Source organism: Triplophysa rosa, linkage group LG24 (genome assembly GCF_024868665.1).
Source record: "Triplophysa rosa linkage group LG24, Trosa_1v2, whole genome shotgun sequence".
Classification (NCBI taxonomy): domain Eukaryota; kingdom Metazoa; phylum Chordata; class Actinopteri; order Cypriniformes; family Nemacheilidae; genus Triplophysa; species Triplophysa rosa.
Window position 1 is genome coordinate 11,447,658 of NC_079913.1, and position 15,415 is coordinate 11,463,072.

General features: G+C 42.6%; 2 protein-coding genes across 3 annotated transcripts in view; both read left to right on the forward strand.

Moving 5' to 3' along the window:
• The window catches only part of LOC130548116 (thyrotropin-releasing hormone-degrading ectoenzyme-like), a 74,153-nt gene extending 65,564 nt beyond the window's left edge, over window positions 1-8,589 (forward strand). For both annotated transcript variants that reach the window (XM_057324637.1, XM_057324638.1), the window contains 4 exons: window positions 1,456-1,623; window positions 5,844-5,984; window positions 6,130-6,211; window positions 6,947-8,589. In XM_057324637.1, the coding sequence (XP_057180620.1) occupies window positions 1,456-1,623; window positions 5,844-5,984; window positions 6,130-6,211; window positions 6,947-7,090 (535 nt within the window). In that variant the 3' untranslated portion in view covers window positions 7,091-8,589. The remainder of the gene's footprint in view (window positions 1-1,455; window positions 1,624-5,843; window positions 5,985-6,129; window positions 6,212-6,946) is intronic.
• Window positions 8,590-14,659: 6,070 nt separating this feature from the next.
• The window catches only part of LOC130547497 (uncharacterized), a 112,524-nt gene continuing 111,768 nt past the window's right edge, over window positions 14,660-15,415 (forward strand). The window contains exon 1 of the mRNA XM_057323460.1: window positions 14,660-14,780. Within this exon, the coding sequence (XP_057179443.1) occupies window positions 14,660-14,780 (121 nt within the window). The remainder of the gene's footprint in view (window positions 14,781-15,415) is intronic.

Consider the following 15,415-nt stretch of genomic DNA (forward strand, 5'->3'; position numbering starts at 1 on the left):
TTAAGTAAATGAGAAGCGTTAACCGAGCGTAAACAGAGAAAACATGCTTGTTTTTGTATTTTGTTACAACCGTACCCTAGATGTTATTTCTTTGTCATTATGCAAAACCTTTTCCACGTTCCTCTGTGTACATATAAACACACACACAGACACAATTTTGGGAAACACGTTTGCTTGGTTAAAATGATGCTCTATTTTCTTGCCAAAACATTTCTGTCTGGATTTGATGAGTCAAATGTATTCTTCACTGTCATTTCTTCAGAGGTGACCTCTGGTCTTGCCGGGATATTAAAAATGTCTATTCAATTTAATATTCAAGGATGATCGCATCATAAAAGAAGGATATGTTTGACATTTATGTCTGTAATGTCACAGGAGTGACCTACAGCATTTATAAGAAGCTGCAGATACCGAATTTTAGATGGACTGTAGAGACAAAAACTAAACCACTATATTTTTATGCCAAGTTTTAGTCTTGACAGAATGTGCTCGTGTAATAACCGCCTTTCATTATAAATGTGTCACTTCAATCTTTATTATAAAAAATGCCTAAACTTCAAAAGTAAGTTATCCAACTTTCCCTTAGGTAATGTCACAAGCATTTGACAAATAAAGATAGATTTTTAAATGTACTTGTTCATCCTGTCAGGTACAATCATAAGCAAGACATACGTTTTATTGTATGTGGCACAATCTACTATCTTTCACAATCGTTCAATCTATGCTTCAATTGGAGTGACATAATATGTCTTTCTGGAAGATCAGTTTTAAATCCAAACTCCCAGAGGCTTGAATGGATCGTTCACAATCGGCAGGTCTTTATTGCTCTTTGTTTGAGCAAATCATAAGTTCAGTCACTGCAACGCCGCGGCTCCTCCAGGGGTTTAATGTTATTTCTTCTTCTTGTAGGAATATTACATGAATTGACTGTCTTTATATGGCTGAGAGCTTTTCTCTCTGTTTAAGGTCTACTGCTGTTGACTGTTATTGTTTTTTGTGATGTGTCACCAGACGATATTATAGGTCCACAGAGAGTTCTCACTCATAATCCATATACTGTATCCGAGCCGTGCCGTCCAGCTGTATATTGAACGGCGTTCAGTTGTGTGATAATCTGGGTCATATTTTCACCACTTAAATTCTGACCTCAAGGAAAGATGATGTTTTAAAGCATGTGAGCTCAGTGGTATCACAAATGTGTTATGCTGTAACAAAATGTACTATATATGTCTAAACCCAAAGGCCAAAAACATTTCTGACTGCAGAAGTCCATTTGAGCCATGGCTTAAAATTGCTGTGGTTTGAATCGTACAGGATACACTAGAGTGTATTTTCAGTGTTCAAATGATTTTCCCAATTGATATACTGTACAATTGTACAATAACAAATCAGGTTTATTCAGTCATACATCTTATGTGTTGATATAAATGTTACAGTCGTTGTTCTGTCCTACAGGATTCCACCCAACGTGCGGGACATTGTGTACTGCACAGGCGTGTCTCTGATGGATGAAGACGTGTGGGAGTTCATCTGGATGAAGTTTCACTCCTCCACTGCCGTCTCTGAGAAGAAGATTCTACTGGAGGCCTTGACCTGCAGCGACAACATCTACCTGCTCAACAGGTGTGCTAACTTGTGTTCATCGCATTGAAACGGATTAACCTCATGAATCCATTCATCCTAGCAATTCCCTTTTTCCCCACATGATATCACTCGCACTAGTAGAGCGAGCTGCACTCACTCCTTTGATGGGACAGTAAAACAATAACCACTGTAGGAGATTTTCTGGCAACCTCTATGGTGCGCTTAAATCTTTTCCATGTTAAAAAGTAGAACGAGGGATTATGATGGATTGTATTTTATCCTGTACATACCAAACAAGGAGATCCAAGAGCCCATACATATTCTGAGTCAGTTTGTGCAGTATGTTTCCAATTCATTAAAGGGACAGTTCACCCAAAAATGAAAATTCTGTCATGAATTGCTCTGTATACATTTCTTTGTTTGGTTGAACACAGAGAAAGATATTTGGAGGAAGGCTTGTAACCAAACAGTTCTTGGACCCCATTAACTACCATAGCAGGAAAAATGACAATGGTAGTCAAAAGTACCCCAGAACGGTTTGCTGTCCTACATTCTTCAAAATATCTTCTTTTGTGTTTTTTTACTATGGTAGTCAATGGGGTCCAGAACTGTTTGGTTACAAGCATTCTTCCAAATATTGTTCTCTGCGTTCATCAGAACAAAGAAATGTATACAGGTTTGGAACAACTCAAAGGTTGGTTAGTAAATGATGACAGAATTTTTTTTCTCGGGTGAACGGTCCCTTTAAACTGAGTGAAAGACACTTGGAAGACCGTAAAAATAATCCTACCATGACCGTCTCTGCAGGTCTGTTGAGACTGATGAGGTTTGTCTTGCTGGAGACAGAATATAAAGACATTTTTTGTACTCTGCATCTAGACAACTTTATCTTTGTTCATCATATTATAATAGAAAGCGAGGAACCTTTTCATTTTTGGTCTGCTGGTAATCTCCATCCTCTGAGGTAAAAAGTGTCTTACATGCTCTCAGTGATCCATGACTTTGCTGTCATATACAATACTGTACACCTACAACATCTGCATATACACTCACCTAAAGGATTATTAGGAACACCTGTTCAATTTCTCATTAATGCAATTATCTAATCAACCAATCACATGGCAGTTGCTTCAATGCATTTAGGGGTGTGGTCCTGGTCAAGACAATCTCCTGAACTCCAAACTGAATGTCAGAATGGGAAAGAAAGGTGATTTAAGCAATTTTGAGCGTGGCATGGTTGTTGGTGCCAGACGGGCCGGTCTGAGTATTTCACAATCTGCTCAGTTACTGGGATTTTCACGCACAACCATTTCTAGGGTTTACAAAGAATGGTGTGAAAAGGGAAAAACATCCAGTATGCGGCAGTCCTGTGGGCGAAAATGCCTTGTTGATGCTAGAGGTCAGAGGAGAATGGGCCGACTGATTCAAGCTGATAGAAGAGCAACTTTGACTGAAATAACCACTCGTTACAACCGAGGTATGCAGCAAAGCATTTGTGAAGCCACAACACGCACAACCTTGAGGCAGATGGGCTACAACAGCAGAAGACCCCACCGGGTACCACTCATCTCCACTACAAATAGGAAAAAGAGGCTACAATTTGCACGAGCTCACCAAAATTGGACAGTTGAAGACTGGAAAAATGTTGCCTGGTCTGATGAGTCTCGATTTCTGTTGAGACATTCAAATGGTAGAGTCAGAATTTGGCGTAAACAGAATGAGAACATGGATCCATCATGCCTTGTTACCACTGTGCAGGCTGGTGGTGGTGGTGTAATGGTGTGGGGGATGTTTTCTTGGCACACTTTAGGCCCCTTAGTGCCAATTGGGCATCGTTTAAATGCCACGGCCTACCTGAGCATTGTTTCTGACCATGTCCATCCCTTTATGACCACCATGTACCCATCCTCTAATGGTTACTTCCAGCAGGATAATGCACCATGTCACAAAGCTCGAATCATTTCAAATTGGTTTCTTGAACATGACAATGAGTTCACTGTACTAGAATGGCCCCCACAGTCACCAGATCTCAACCCGATAGAACATCTTTGGGATGTGGTGGAACGGGAGCTTCGTGCCCTGGATGTGCATCCCACAAATCTCCATCAACTGCAAGATGCTATCCTATCAATATGGGCCAACATTTCTAAAGAATGCTTTCAGCACGTAGAATTAAGGCAGTTCTGAAGGCGAAAGGGGGTCAAACACCGTATTAGTATGGTGTTCCTAATAATCCTTTAGGTGAGTGTACATATTAAAATAAGAGAAGGTTTACCACAGAATGGAGGACAATGCTGAAAACTGCTTTAACTTGACCTGATTTGACCAACCTGTTGTAAAAACAAAGACTAACGGTGTTTTGCCCAGCAACCCAAATATAATAAAAGTTATTACCATAAGTCTGAATGTTAGCGAATGACGAAAACGCTGGAGCAGCAGTAGTGATGTGATGCTATAAAAAAGTGCCAGACTTCATTGTCAAAAGCACACAGCACTGGCAATACTCATGTGTTAATTAGAAACTGTTCACTCGCTTAGGAGTTGATTTCTAGAGATCTGCATTGATTCTATTTTATTCCTTCATTCAGTAAATGTTGAAAATTACACTGATGAATCCATCCAATCCATCTAGTGGAAGGAGGTATGAACAACAAACTAAATAGAATAAAAGGGGTAATTGTTGGTCAATATATTAAAAAATATACACACTGAGAGTGCATATTCAAAATACACATCCAGACATCCAGACAAAGTAGTCACTTTTCCGTAAACATATCTTACTATACTACATCAGCTGACGTATCTCAATAGTGTGCAATGTTGTGTTGTGGTAATTCATAATTCAAATCTACAAAATGAACCAAAATGTCCAAAATGAAAATTCCATGAATCTTGATGAAAACCGTCCCAACTTTGTAGGGCTGCCTAATGATTAGTCGACAAGAATATTAATTAACAAGAATGAATAACTGGCTAGATGAAAAACTCCAAAAACTTTTTTAAACTGTAGTACACTAATATATTGCAGTATGACTTCACTTATTTAATGTAAAATAGAGTATTTTGTATTAACCATATTAATTTGATAAACTGTAGTATGTACCGTAGTATACTTTAATATTTACTACGGAAAGACTGAGAAACATTAGTTTCTAGGAATTTTACTACATTTTACTGTAGTTTCATATATGCTAAAGTATACTGCAGTATATACTACAATATTGTTTTAAATGTGAAACCTTTTTTACCGAGTCACTGAATCGTTCTACTGATTCGTTCAAAACGGCTGATTCGTTCAAGAACGAAGGGCATGAAACATTGACTCATCCAAATCATTTAAGACACAGATTCATTTTGAAATGAAACAGCATTTTGCGTCCTTTAAAGGCACAACGAAAGGCGAAGGCACTCAAAATGTTTTTAAATGCTTTTGCAGACCTAATTGTTTAAAAGAACGTTAATTACTTGGCACTGGTACACCTCTCAACAACACCATCATGATTCACTTAGAAGCCAATTTCAGAGTATTTGTCTCAGATTAAGTTTCAAAGGAGTGAATTCTTAAACCCAGATTAATAATTGTCAACCTTTGTCATCTCCATGGTGTTTATAACAACCCCAAAAATCAACCCAAAAAAGTTGGACAAAACTGAGAGACTCGGCGAGGCGATTACTCCACATGTTATTGCAAATCGAAAAACTTGCACATTGTGGCTTTATGTGAAATATCTCGTTTCCAGTTTCTGCTTTTTTATCTACTTGACATTTCGCACCAATTTGAAGTAAATGACTCTGTCTGCATTTGAATTGCTCTTCTAGGGTTAGTCACGTAATGAAAAAGCCAACTCGAGGTATTATAAACACATTTTGAACAACTGTTTTGCAGTGACTCGGATACAGAGGAAACAGAAAAGAAAGATATGCTTTTAATTATTTCATTTTAGATTTCAGACCAGTTCTGATCAAATTCTGTTTAATAAAAAGTATCAAATATAATAAAGTCCATGATAATATGTCAAACGACAGCCATAGATGCGTTGCGAACTTTAGTCCTTCGAACAAGAGCACCGAAAAGGATCTGGCAGTTTATTTAAGTTTAATTTTTGTAGACATTAAAATGTAATTCAAATAGATTACAGACTTGGTTTCCTAAAGAAGCTGTCGTAACTGACATGTTATAGAAAAACAGATGGAATTGCGTTTACTCAATTTAAGGTGTATTTAGCATCCATACCTTCTATTTGTTTTGTTCTCTACAGGCTTCTGAATCTGTCTCTTTCCTCTGACATGGTGCCGGATCAAGATGTGATCGACGTCATCATACACGTGGCTCGCAATCCGCTCGGAAGGCATTTAGCATGGAGATATTTCAGAGAGAAGTGGGACATATTGAATTCCAGGTGAATATATCGGATAGAACGGCTTCATTCCTTCATCCCCTTAAGCCCTGATGTTAACATTGTCATAAGATGTTCATCTGATTTTTGTTTGTGGCTTGGTGAGGCAGATGGCATATGTATTATACATCATCTCTCTGGTTTGCAGGTACGAAGAAGCTTTATTTATGAACTCCAAATTAATAAGCGGCGTGACGGAGTTTCTCAACACAGAGACTGAGATGAATGAGGTGAGTCTGAGCTTATACACCCTGAGGCAACTTCAACACATCTGTCAATCAAATCAAACAACCAATAAACAACTGACGACTCTTCATTCCCTTCCGTTTCTAAAAAACTTTATAAAGGGGAAAACTTTGGTTTGAGGACCATTTCTTTGGGTTATTTTCTCATTGTAAGCGCTTAACTTCATTACAGAAAATGAAAGGTTTGTTCACTTATTCAAATGTATTCAGCTTCAGTCCCAGAGGGCAAAGACTGCTGATGCTCATCTCAGTTTCTCATACAGCTGACGTCACCTTCTACAATTTATCATTCTTACAGAGATAATACAAACCCCCCTTAGTGTTTCCTTAAACACATCATTATCATCATACTGTCAACTGCTGCCAGAACACTTCATCCAGTTTATGTGAAGCAGAACTAAAAGATTTAGACAAAAATACATCTGCTGTGTGATCAGGTGTACGTTTAATGGAGCTGGTTTGAAGAGCAATTTTGTGTAAAATAGATGCTTTAAATACTTATAGTTCACATGTTAATTCATGTTATTGTTAGTACAGGTTATTTTTACTTACACAAGTACCCTCCTAAAAGAACAACTACAATAGTTTGATCATTCTGTGAAGTAATCATAATAATGAAGTAAGCGCATACGCCTTAAAGCAATAAATCATAAAGCCTGTTGTTATCTACTAAATTACATGTCAGTCATTCCCGTGTTGTTGTTTTTTTCTTTTTTTCAGCTGAAAGAGTTTATCCTGACCTGTGGGGGAGCGGCGGCACCTGCGTTCGCTCGCGCCTTGGAGATCATTCAAGCGAACATAAAATGGCTCGCACTCTTCGAGCATCAGTTCTACCAATGGCTGCGGAAAGCTCCCGGTGGATAACATAACGTTAAGCATCGAACACTTCAGTAATGTGGAAGCTCTATCAGACATTTACAGGCCAGTGACTTTGGAAGACTTGAACGTTATTAAGAATAAAACTTACGTTTTGGGACCATCTGTGGAATTGAGCTTTTATTTCCCTGCTGTTTGTAAAGCAAACAGGCCCAGGCCGAGACCAAGACGAAAGGATTAAAATGCAAAAGGTCATCTGTCCAAAAGAGGATATGTGCTTGAAACTGGTGTGTTGAAAAAAATTCATATTTTTACATTTGAGTTCTTTATGCTTTGCCATGTATGTTAACAATTAGGTTGAATCACATTGCATTGTTGTCTTAAAGTGACATTGCCAGAACACAAATTGTCAACCCCAAGTCAGTGTTTTTCTAAAAGTTTTTTAGTGTTAACTATGACACAACTCCCTGCTGCAGGAATGACACTGCCAACTTTCTGACAAGATCTGCTCACAACCGGTCAAGGTCACACTGAAGAAATGCTACTGTCCTGCTATCTGGTGCAAACATTTTCCTCAGCAAATGCAAAATCACAAATCAACTGCCAATTCGTATCCATGATAATATATAAATGTTTTTCTTATTAAATCAGCCTATGCACATATATTAATAAGTAACAGCATGTATACTTTCTCCAGGAAGTTACACATATTCATATTTATGAATAACATACTAATTCAGCCCGTTACAAATATTAATGTTTGCATGGTACTCCCGTTATGGCTTCATGCTGATTTGATGCCAAAATGGGACCTTAATATACAGTATATGTGCCATTTATCATCATAAATCCTCATAAAATGAACAGAAGAGTTGTGTCAAAACAGTCAGTATGAGATCCATGACCTTTATCAAGTTGTTTTGGGTCGGCTAGTGTGACCTCGACCTACAGTAACACAACCACATCAACTGGCACCACCTCAAAGCCCTGCTGACCATAACACTCTGTCGCTGTTTTAAAAAATACTTTTATTATTTTCCTGTTAAGCGCTTTGCTTTGCTTGCACAGTTACACAGTATTTTTCTTGATGCTTATATTTTGTACAATAAAAAAGAAGGGCATATCTACCAAGATCAGACAGTTAAATAAAGATGACTGCAGGTAAATGTGAATCCAGAACAGGTACTTGTCATTTCTGCTGAACAGGCATTAGAAAACCAAAAATAGTCATCATTTCAACGCCAGTTTGTCTGATTAATGTTCAAAGCTAATTGAAGAATTCTTAAAGGTGCCTATATCTCTGTTTTCTATTGTCAATAGTAGATTGAGTGAAAGGCAGTCTGTAAGAAAATACAAATTTCTAACTCTGACTTTAAGGGATACTTGGAAGCAGTTATTTTTTATCGGTTTGCTTTGCACATTTCAAACAAAAATGTGAGCGAAAAACAAATGAGCCAAAAATAACTGTGCAACCAGTGCCTTTTCTACCTCAATCAATCTCATACTAGAACGACTGGCAGTGCCTTAAATAAATGTGTCATGAGAATTAACAAGATTTGATGTCTGATTTTTTCATTCGTATCAGAAACAGACTGTACGTACTTATACCCATGATGCATTTTAAAAAGATAACAAATGAAGAGTTGAACAACATAAAGCAAGAAAATAAGGAAAATGATCAGAAAATATGATGCAGTCAACCAAATAAAGTTGCCGTAATGCACGCTCAGTCCAAATATCATGCAAATCATATCTGCCAAACTACTTCTATAGCATTAAATCACACCAAATCATTTTATCTTGAAGTTTCAGAACCACAATAGCCTAATTTTTTGTGTGTACACATACAAAGGGCAAATGTTCATTGCTTTATTGGACATGGATATATTTTTATTCATTCACTTATTCACATTTTAATTGTTTTAAATTTGTTTTAATTTATAGACTGTTTCATTGGACTGTGCACACGCGCTTGCAGTTAACTTCCGGTCTGTGTTTTGTTATCTATCTGGCTAGTGGTTAGTAATATAACAATTTATTTTATTATTAAATTTTATGAATATAAATTGATATTAGTAATTTGTAGAATATTACAATTTATAGACGGTTTCATTGGACTGTGCGCACACGCTTGCAGTTAACTTCCGGTCTGTGTTTTGTTATCTATCTGGCTAGTGGTTAGTAATATAACAATTTATTTTATTATTAAATTTTATGAATATAAATTGATATTAGTAATTTGTAGAGTATTACAATTTATAGATGGTTTCATTAGACTGTGCGCACACGCTTGCAGTTAACTTCCGGTCTGTGTTTTGTTATCTATCTGGCTAGTGGTTAGTAATATAACAATTTATTTTATAATTTGTATTTGCATTTTGTATTTAATTAATATTAATATTATATAAATTGATATTAATAATTTGTAGAATATTATTAAATTATATTATATTAAAACTCCTCAACAGTTAGCCAATCAATTCCTCGCGGAGGTCTACCGGAAGTTAGGTTTGGGCAACATAACGTTTGTTTATGTTGTTATGCAGTAAATATAATTAACTTTAATCTTTACATATAACTATAATATAATATATTTTAAGAATAAGTTTATTTCTGTAATTGTAGGTGTAACAAGACTTCAAAGGACTCGGAAGGAAGAGGCTGAAATCAGGGTAGAGCTGACGACTACGTACTTTATTAAATAACAACAGCACAGCGCTGTACGCGCCTAAATCAAACACACCCTCTCTTGAGGGTAAGAACAGTCTTTTCTGGTCAGAGCTTCCCGCTCACAATCCTCTGCTCACTCGCCCGAACTCTCTCGTCTCCAGCCGTCAGCTCCGGTCTCTCTCCCCGAATGTCTCTGCCTTGCTGCTTTTAAGCCTCTCCACGCCAGTTACTGGAACAAGGCACAGGTGTTAATTATTTGTGCGAGCGCCACTCACTCACCGCTCGTCTCCTCACTCTCTCTCCCGCTGCAGACTTCGCTGAACCACGCCCACCTTGCCACATACCCCCACCGCCCGACTCAGGCCGGGGAGCCATCCGGCCTGCAGTCCCCCCCCCCCCCCTTGCCGGGAGAGGAAGTCAGCCACAGCCATCTGTGCACCCGGCCTGTGGACCACCTTGAATTTAAAAGGCTGTAAAGCAAGATACCAACGGGTGATCCGGGCATTGGTGTCTTTCATGCGGTGGAGCCATTGGAGGGGAGCGTGGTCCGAACAGAGGGTGAACTCCCGCCCCAGCAGGTAGTATCTGAGGGTGAGGACTGCCCACCGGATAGCCAAACACTCCTTCTCTATGGTGCTGTACCTAGCTTCCCTCTTGGAGAGCTTGCGGCTCAGGTACAGCACCGGCCGTTCCTCACCCTCTACCAGCTGGGACAGTACTGCGCCCAGCCCTCTGTCCGACGCGTCGGTCTGCAGGATAAAAGGGAGAGAAAAGTTAGGGGAATGCAAGAGCGGCCCGCCACACAGGGCAGCCTTCAACTTGGTAAAAGCCTGCTGGCACTGCTCCGTCCACTGGACCGCATCGGGTACTTCCTTTTTAGTGAGGTCAGTCAGCGGGTTGGTGAGCTCCGAATATTTAGGCACAAACCGTCTATAATATCCCGCCAACCCCAGGAACTGCCTCACCTCCTTTTTGGTCTTAGGCCTCGGGCAGGCCGCAATCGCTGCGGTCTTATCAATTTGGGGACGCACCTGCCCATGACCTAAGTGGAAGCCCAGATACTTTACCTCCACCCGCCCAATCGCACACTTCTTCGGATTAGCTGTGAGTCCAGCCTCCCTCAGCGCCCTCAGAACCGCTCTCAAATGCTCCATATGCCGCTGCCAATCGTTACTATGGATAATGATATCGTCTAGGTAAGCAGCGGCATACGTCGCATGGGGTCGGAGGACACGGTCCATGAGGCGCTGGAAGGTAGCCGGGGCTCCAAACAATCCGAACGGAAGGGTTACAAATTGGTGTAATCCGAACGGCGTGGTGAAGGCTGTCTTTTCTTTGGATACTGGTGTTAGGGGGATCTGCCAGTACCCTTTTGTTAAGTCCAGTGTCGAATAAAAATGAGCCGAGCCGAGCCGGTCCAACAATTCGTCGACCCGGGGCATTGGGTAAGCGTCGAATTTCGACACTGAATTCACCTTGCGGTAGTCCACGCAGAACCTGACCGAGCCGTCCGTTTTGGGAACCAAAACTATCGGGCTCGCCCAGTCACTGTTGGACTCTTCTATTACCCCCAAATCTAGCATGGCCTCTAATTCTGCCTGAACAACCTTTTTTCTGTGTTCGGGTAAACGGTAGGCTCTACTACGCACCACCACCCCCGGTTCGGTTTCGACATGGTGCCGTATGAGATTCGTTCGGCCTGGAAGGGGAGAAAACACATCGGCAAACTCCGCCTGTAGGCGGGCCAGGTCAGTGAGCTGCGAGGGTGAGAGGTGATCTCCGCCCGGGGCCAGAGCAATGGAATGCCAAGGTCCATGCCAATTCTCTCGAAGGGGACCTGCATCAACGGAAGAGGGCGCAACGGCGCTTTTGGGGTGACCGGTGGGTTTACCAACTGACATTCGCGGCAAGACGCGCACCACCTGCGCACGTTGTCGTGAATGCCCGGCCAAAAAAATCGGGCCATGAGGCGACTCAGTGTATTACCCTGCCCTAAGTGCCCTGCCATTGGGTTACTATGAGCCGCCTGGAAAAGCATTTCCCGACGGCTTTTCGGAATCAACAACTGGGTTATATCTTCCTTTGTCTGGGTGTCTTGGGTCACCCGATATAACCGATTCCTTCTTATAGCAAAATACGGGTAGGAGAGTGCACGTGTGGGCTGGACCGGCTGTCCGTCGATGGATGCAACCTGCTCAAATGCCCTTTTTAGCGTCGCATCCTGAGCCTGCTCGAGGGGAAAGTCATCGCGATCTGAGAGTACCACCCTCTCAATCTCGCGCGCCTCCCCTGAGTCAGGCTCCGACGGACCCGGCACCACACTGCCCACATGCACACCGCCTCCCCTCCCGTGCTTCGTTCGCCAAGAGGCATCCACACACAATAACCTCAGTAATTTAGGAAAAAGTGGCCAATTCGTCCCCAAAATCAGCGGATGCCGGAGGTGAGGATTAACCGCCACCTCCACACTATGCTTTTCCCCCCTGAATTTAATGGGCAGGTTCAACAAAGGGTATTTTACGACATCCCCGTGAACACACCGCACCTTAACCTCGCGGCTTTTACCCCCTGCCCCGAGACGAACCAGGCTTTGGTGGATGGAGGTCTGGTTACAACCTGAATCCACCAAAGCCTGGTATGTACCCCCCCCAATACTCACGGGTATTTGGTACAGGCCAGCTGGACCAGGGGCAGCTCGCGGCTCGTCGGGGACCCGGATCATAGTTCCCACATCCATTACCGGGCAACGATCTATGAAATGGTCCGGGTCCCCGCAGCGCCAACAAGCCGGCCCAGGCCTTCCCGCCACCCCAGTGGCAGGGAGTGGGCTCGCTAACTGGCGTGGAGAGGCAGAGGCAGGTGGGTTGTAGGGCAAGGTGTAGGGGTGGCTGCCCGTCTCCAGCGCGGCGGACCTGCCGGCCAAGGTTCCCCCTCCATCAGTCGGTCCGGTCGCGTAGCTTCCGCGTCCCCGGGGCCCTCCCCTCAGCGGTATCGGGGGACGGGTCCGTGGTGCTGGTATGGGCCGGGTTGCGGGTGTAGGGAGAGAGACCGCTGGTAGCATTTCCCCGATTCCAGGGCACGCAACCAGGTGGTCTTCCGCCAGCTGGATGGCCGAGTCCAGCGACGTCGGACGGTGGCACTGGACCCAGGCCGCTGTTCTCCGGGGCAGACAGGTCGTGAATTGCTCCAGTACCACCTTATCCACGATACCCGCGACGTCGCTATTCCCGGCCATCAGCCATTTGCGGCAGGAGTCCCGGAGCTGCTGAGCTAGCAGGTAGGGCCGGCCGGTTTCCGCCAACCCCAGCGATCGGAACCGCTGGCGATACTCCTCAGGGCTCCGGCCGACCCGCTGCAAGATGGCCTTCTTCAGCTCAGCGTACACCAGGAGATTCTCCGGAGGTAACTGCTGCGCTGCCACCTGGGCCTCTCCAGACAGGAGTGGGAGGAGATGTAGGGCCCACTGATCCTCCGGCCAACCCCTCGTTACCGCTACCCGCTCAAAGAGACCAAGGAAGGCCTCGGGATCATCCTGTGGGCCCATTTTCTGGAGGACCAGGTCAGCGCGAGGCCCCGTCCGAACCTCCCGATGTACCCAGCTCCGGAACGACTCACGGTCCTCTTGCTGAGCCAGGAGGACCGCCTGGAAACGCACATCCTGGTCCTCCCTGAGCTGCAGCAATGCTCTGTGTTGTTCCTGATGGAGGACCGCGAGTGACGAAATCACCTCCGCAAACGGCGAACCGGACGGCCCAGACCCCCCGGCCGCGGCACTCCTACTTCCTTCCATCCCGGGTTTCGGCACCAGTGTAACAAGACTTCAAAGGACTCGGAAGGAAGAGGCTGAAATCAGGGTAGAGCTGACGACTACGTACTTTATTAAATAACAACAGCACCAGCGCTGTACGCGCCTAAATCAAACACACCCTCTCTTGAGGGTAAGAACAGTCTTTTCTGGACAGAGCTTCCCGCTCACAATCCTCTGCTCACTCGCCCGAACTCTCTCGTCTCCAGCCGTCAGCTCCGGTCTCTCTCCCCGAATGTCTCTGCCTCGCTGCTTTTAAGCCTCTCCACGCCAGTTACTGGAACAAGGCACAGGTGTTAATTATTTGTGCGAGCGCCACTCACTCACCGCTCGTCTCCTCACTCTCTCTCCCGCTGCAGACTTCGCTGAACCACGCCCACCTTGCCACGTAAGGATTTTAAATTATTACAAACTCAGACAACAGGATGTTTATTAGGAATATCACTTTTGTCTGTTCACCATTTTTACAGTCAATTCACAATTAACCTATCACAAGACGAAGGGAAGGTAAACCTGTAGCAGGCACTGTTGCTCTTTCGTCTACGTTTAGCTTCTTTGATACTTGACCTCCAAAGTTGACGCTGGTTGTGAGCTGTTATGAAGTACTTTCGTTAAAAGAGGACTAAATCATATTCACCGATAACAGCATCACCCTATTTAATACAGGAGGGAGGAAGACTGCGCCGCCGTACTGCGTCTGCAGTCACCTGACACTCATCCGGCTTTAGTTAATTGCATGCATACGGACATAAACAACAAGAGAAATATAACATTGTATATAAATGCCATCATTAGCCTAAAGTACACACGGTTTTGAAATACATTTAAAAAATGGATAATATAAAGATAGCTTGATAACTCCGTGCATAATGCACCATCAATGTGTTAACAACTTTGTAATAATGTGAATAAATGTTTATTTGAAAGCTTTAGCTACGATCATTTGTGAGTATTTATAAGAGGTTCTCTCTCCCTGGCCTTGTTTTTTTGTTATGTTTTAAAGCAAAGCTGACGATTGTGACGTTAAGATCGACAGCAGCGATACAGTAGGAACACAAACACTCGGTTGGCGTTCGTGCTCGTGAAACTTCAAAGTTTTTTTATCGAGTTTTGTGTATTTTGCTGTTTCCACGCGTTCAGCTATGGGTTTCTTCGTTACAAATTCTTCGCTGTTAGCCGACCAGAGTTTGTCTTGCTCCGTTTTGAAGAGAAGATTCAACAGCGACGATCGACATCCCGAGCTCGAGACAGCGATGAAAATCTGTAAGTTATTAACAGTACAAAACATGAACTAAACATAACATTAGGCACACATCCTTCACATTTCAGCTTTGTTTAAGTGAAGCATTGCTTATTTATTGTAAATGCACTGAATAAATGATTATTTAATCGTTTAATGCAGTATATGACATGATTATTTAATGTGGTTATGCACACTACTGTTTCAAATATGATGCATTCAAATAGACCTCATTTTAAGTGACATATTATTATTATTATTATTGTTGCTGTTGTTTTGGCTTTTGGATGATTTTAAAGTTGATTTAATGTTGTTGACATTGCTTGGCTTTCTCACAGCTGACACTTCTGGACAATATGCTGCTGTGCTCCTTTACTCTTGTTGTACTGTTACTGTATGTTTATGATGTGTTTTTCAGTTAAAGGTTCAGATGGGATGCCCCGAAGAGCTGACAGCGAGTGTTTTGTGGCGATTTCTGGGTAAGTGCAAACCAGAAGCTTCTTTACTACAGAGCTACATGTTCATTGAAATAAAAAATGATGCTTTATCCTTGAATGTTTGCCGAAACAGTTTTAAACAATATTGTCTATGTATTTATAGACCTTCATCTCTTCCTGACACTCCTCGCAGGCGTCGCATTTGTGATATCTCAAAGGTA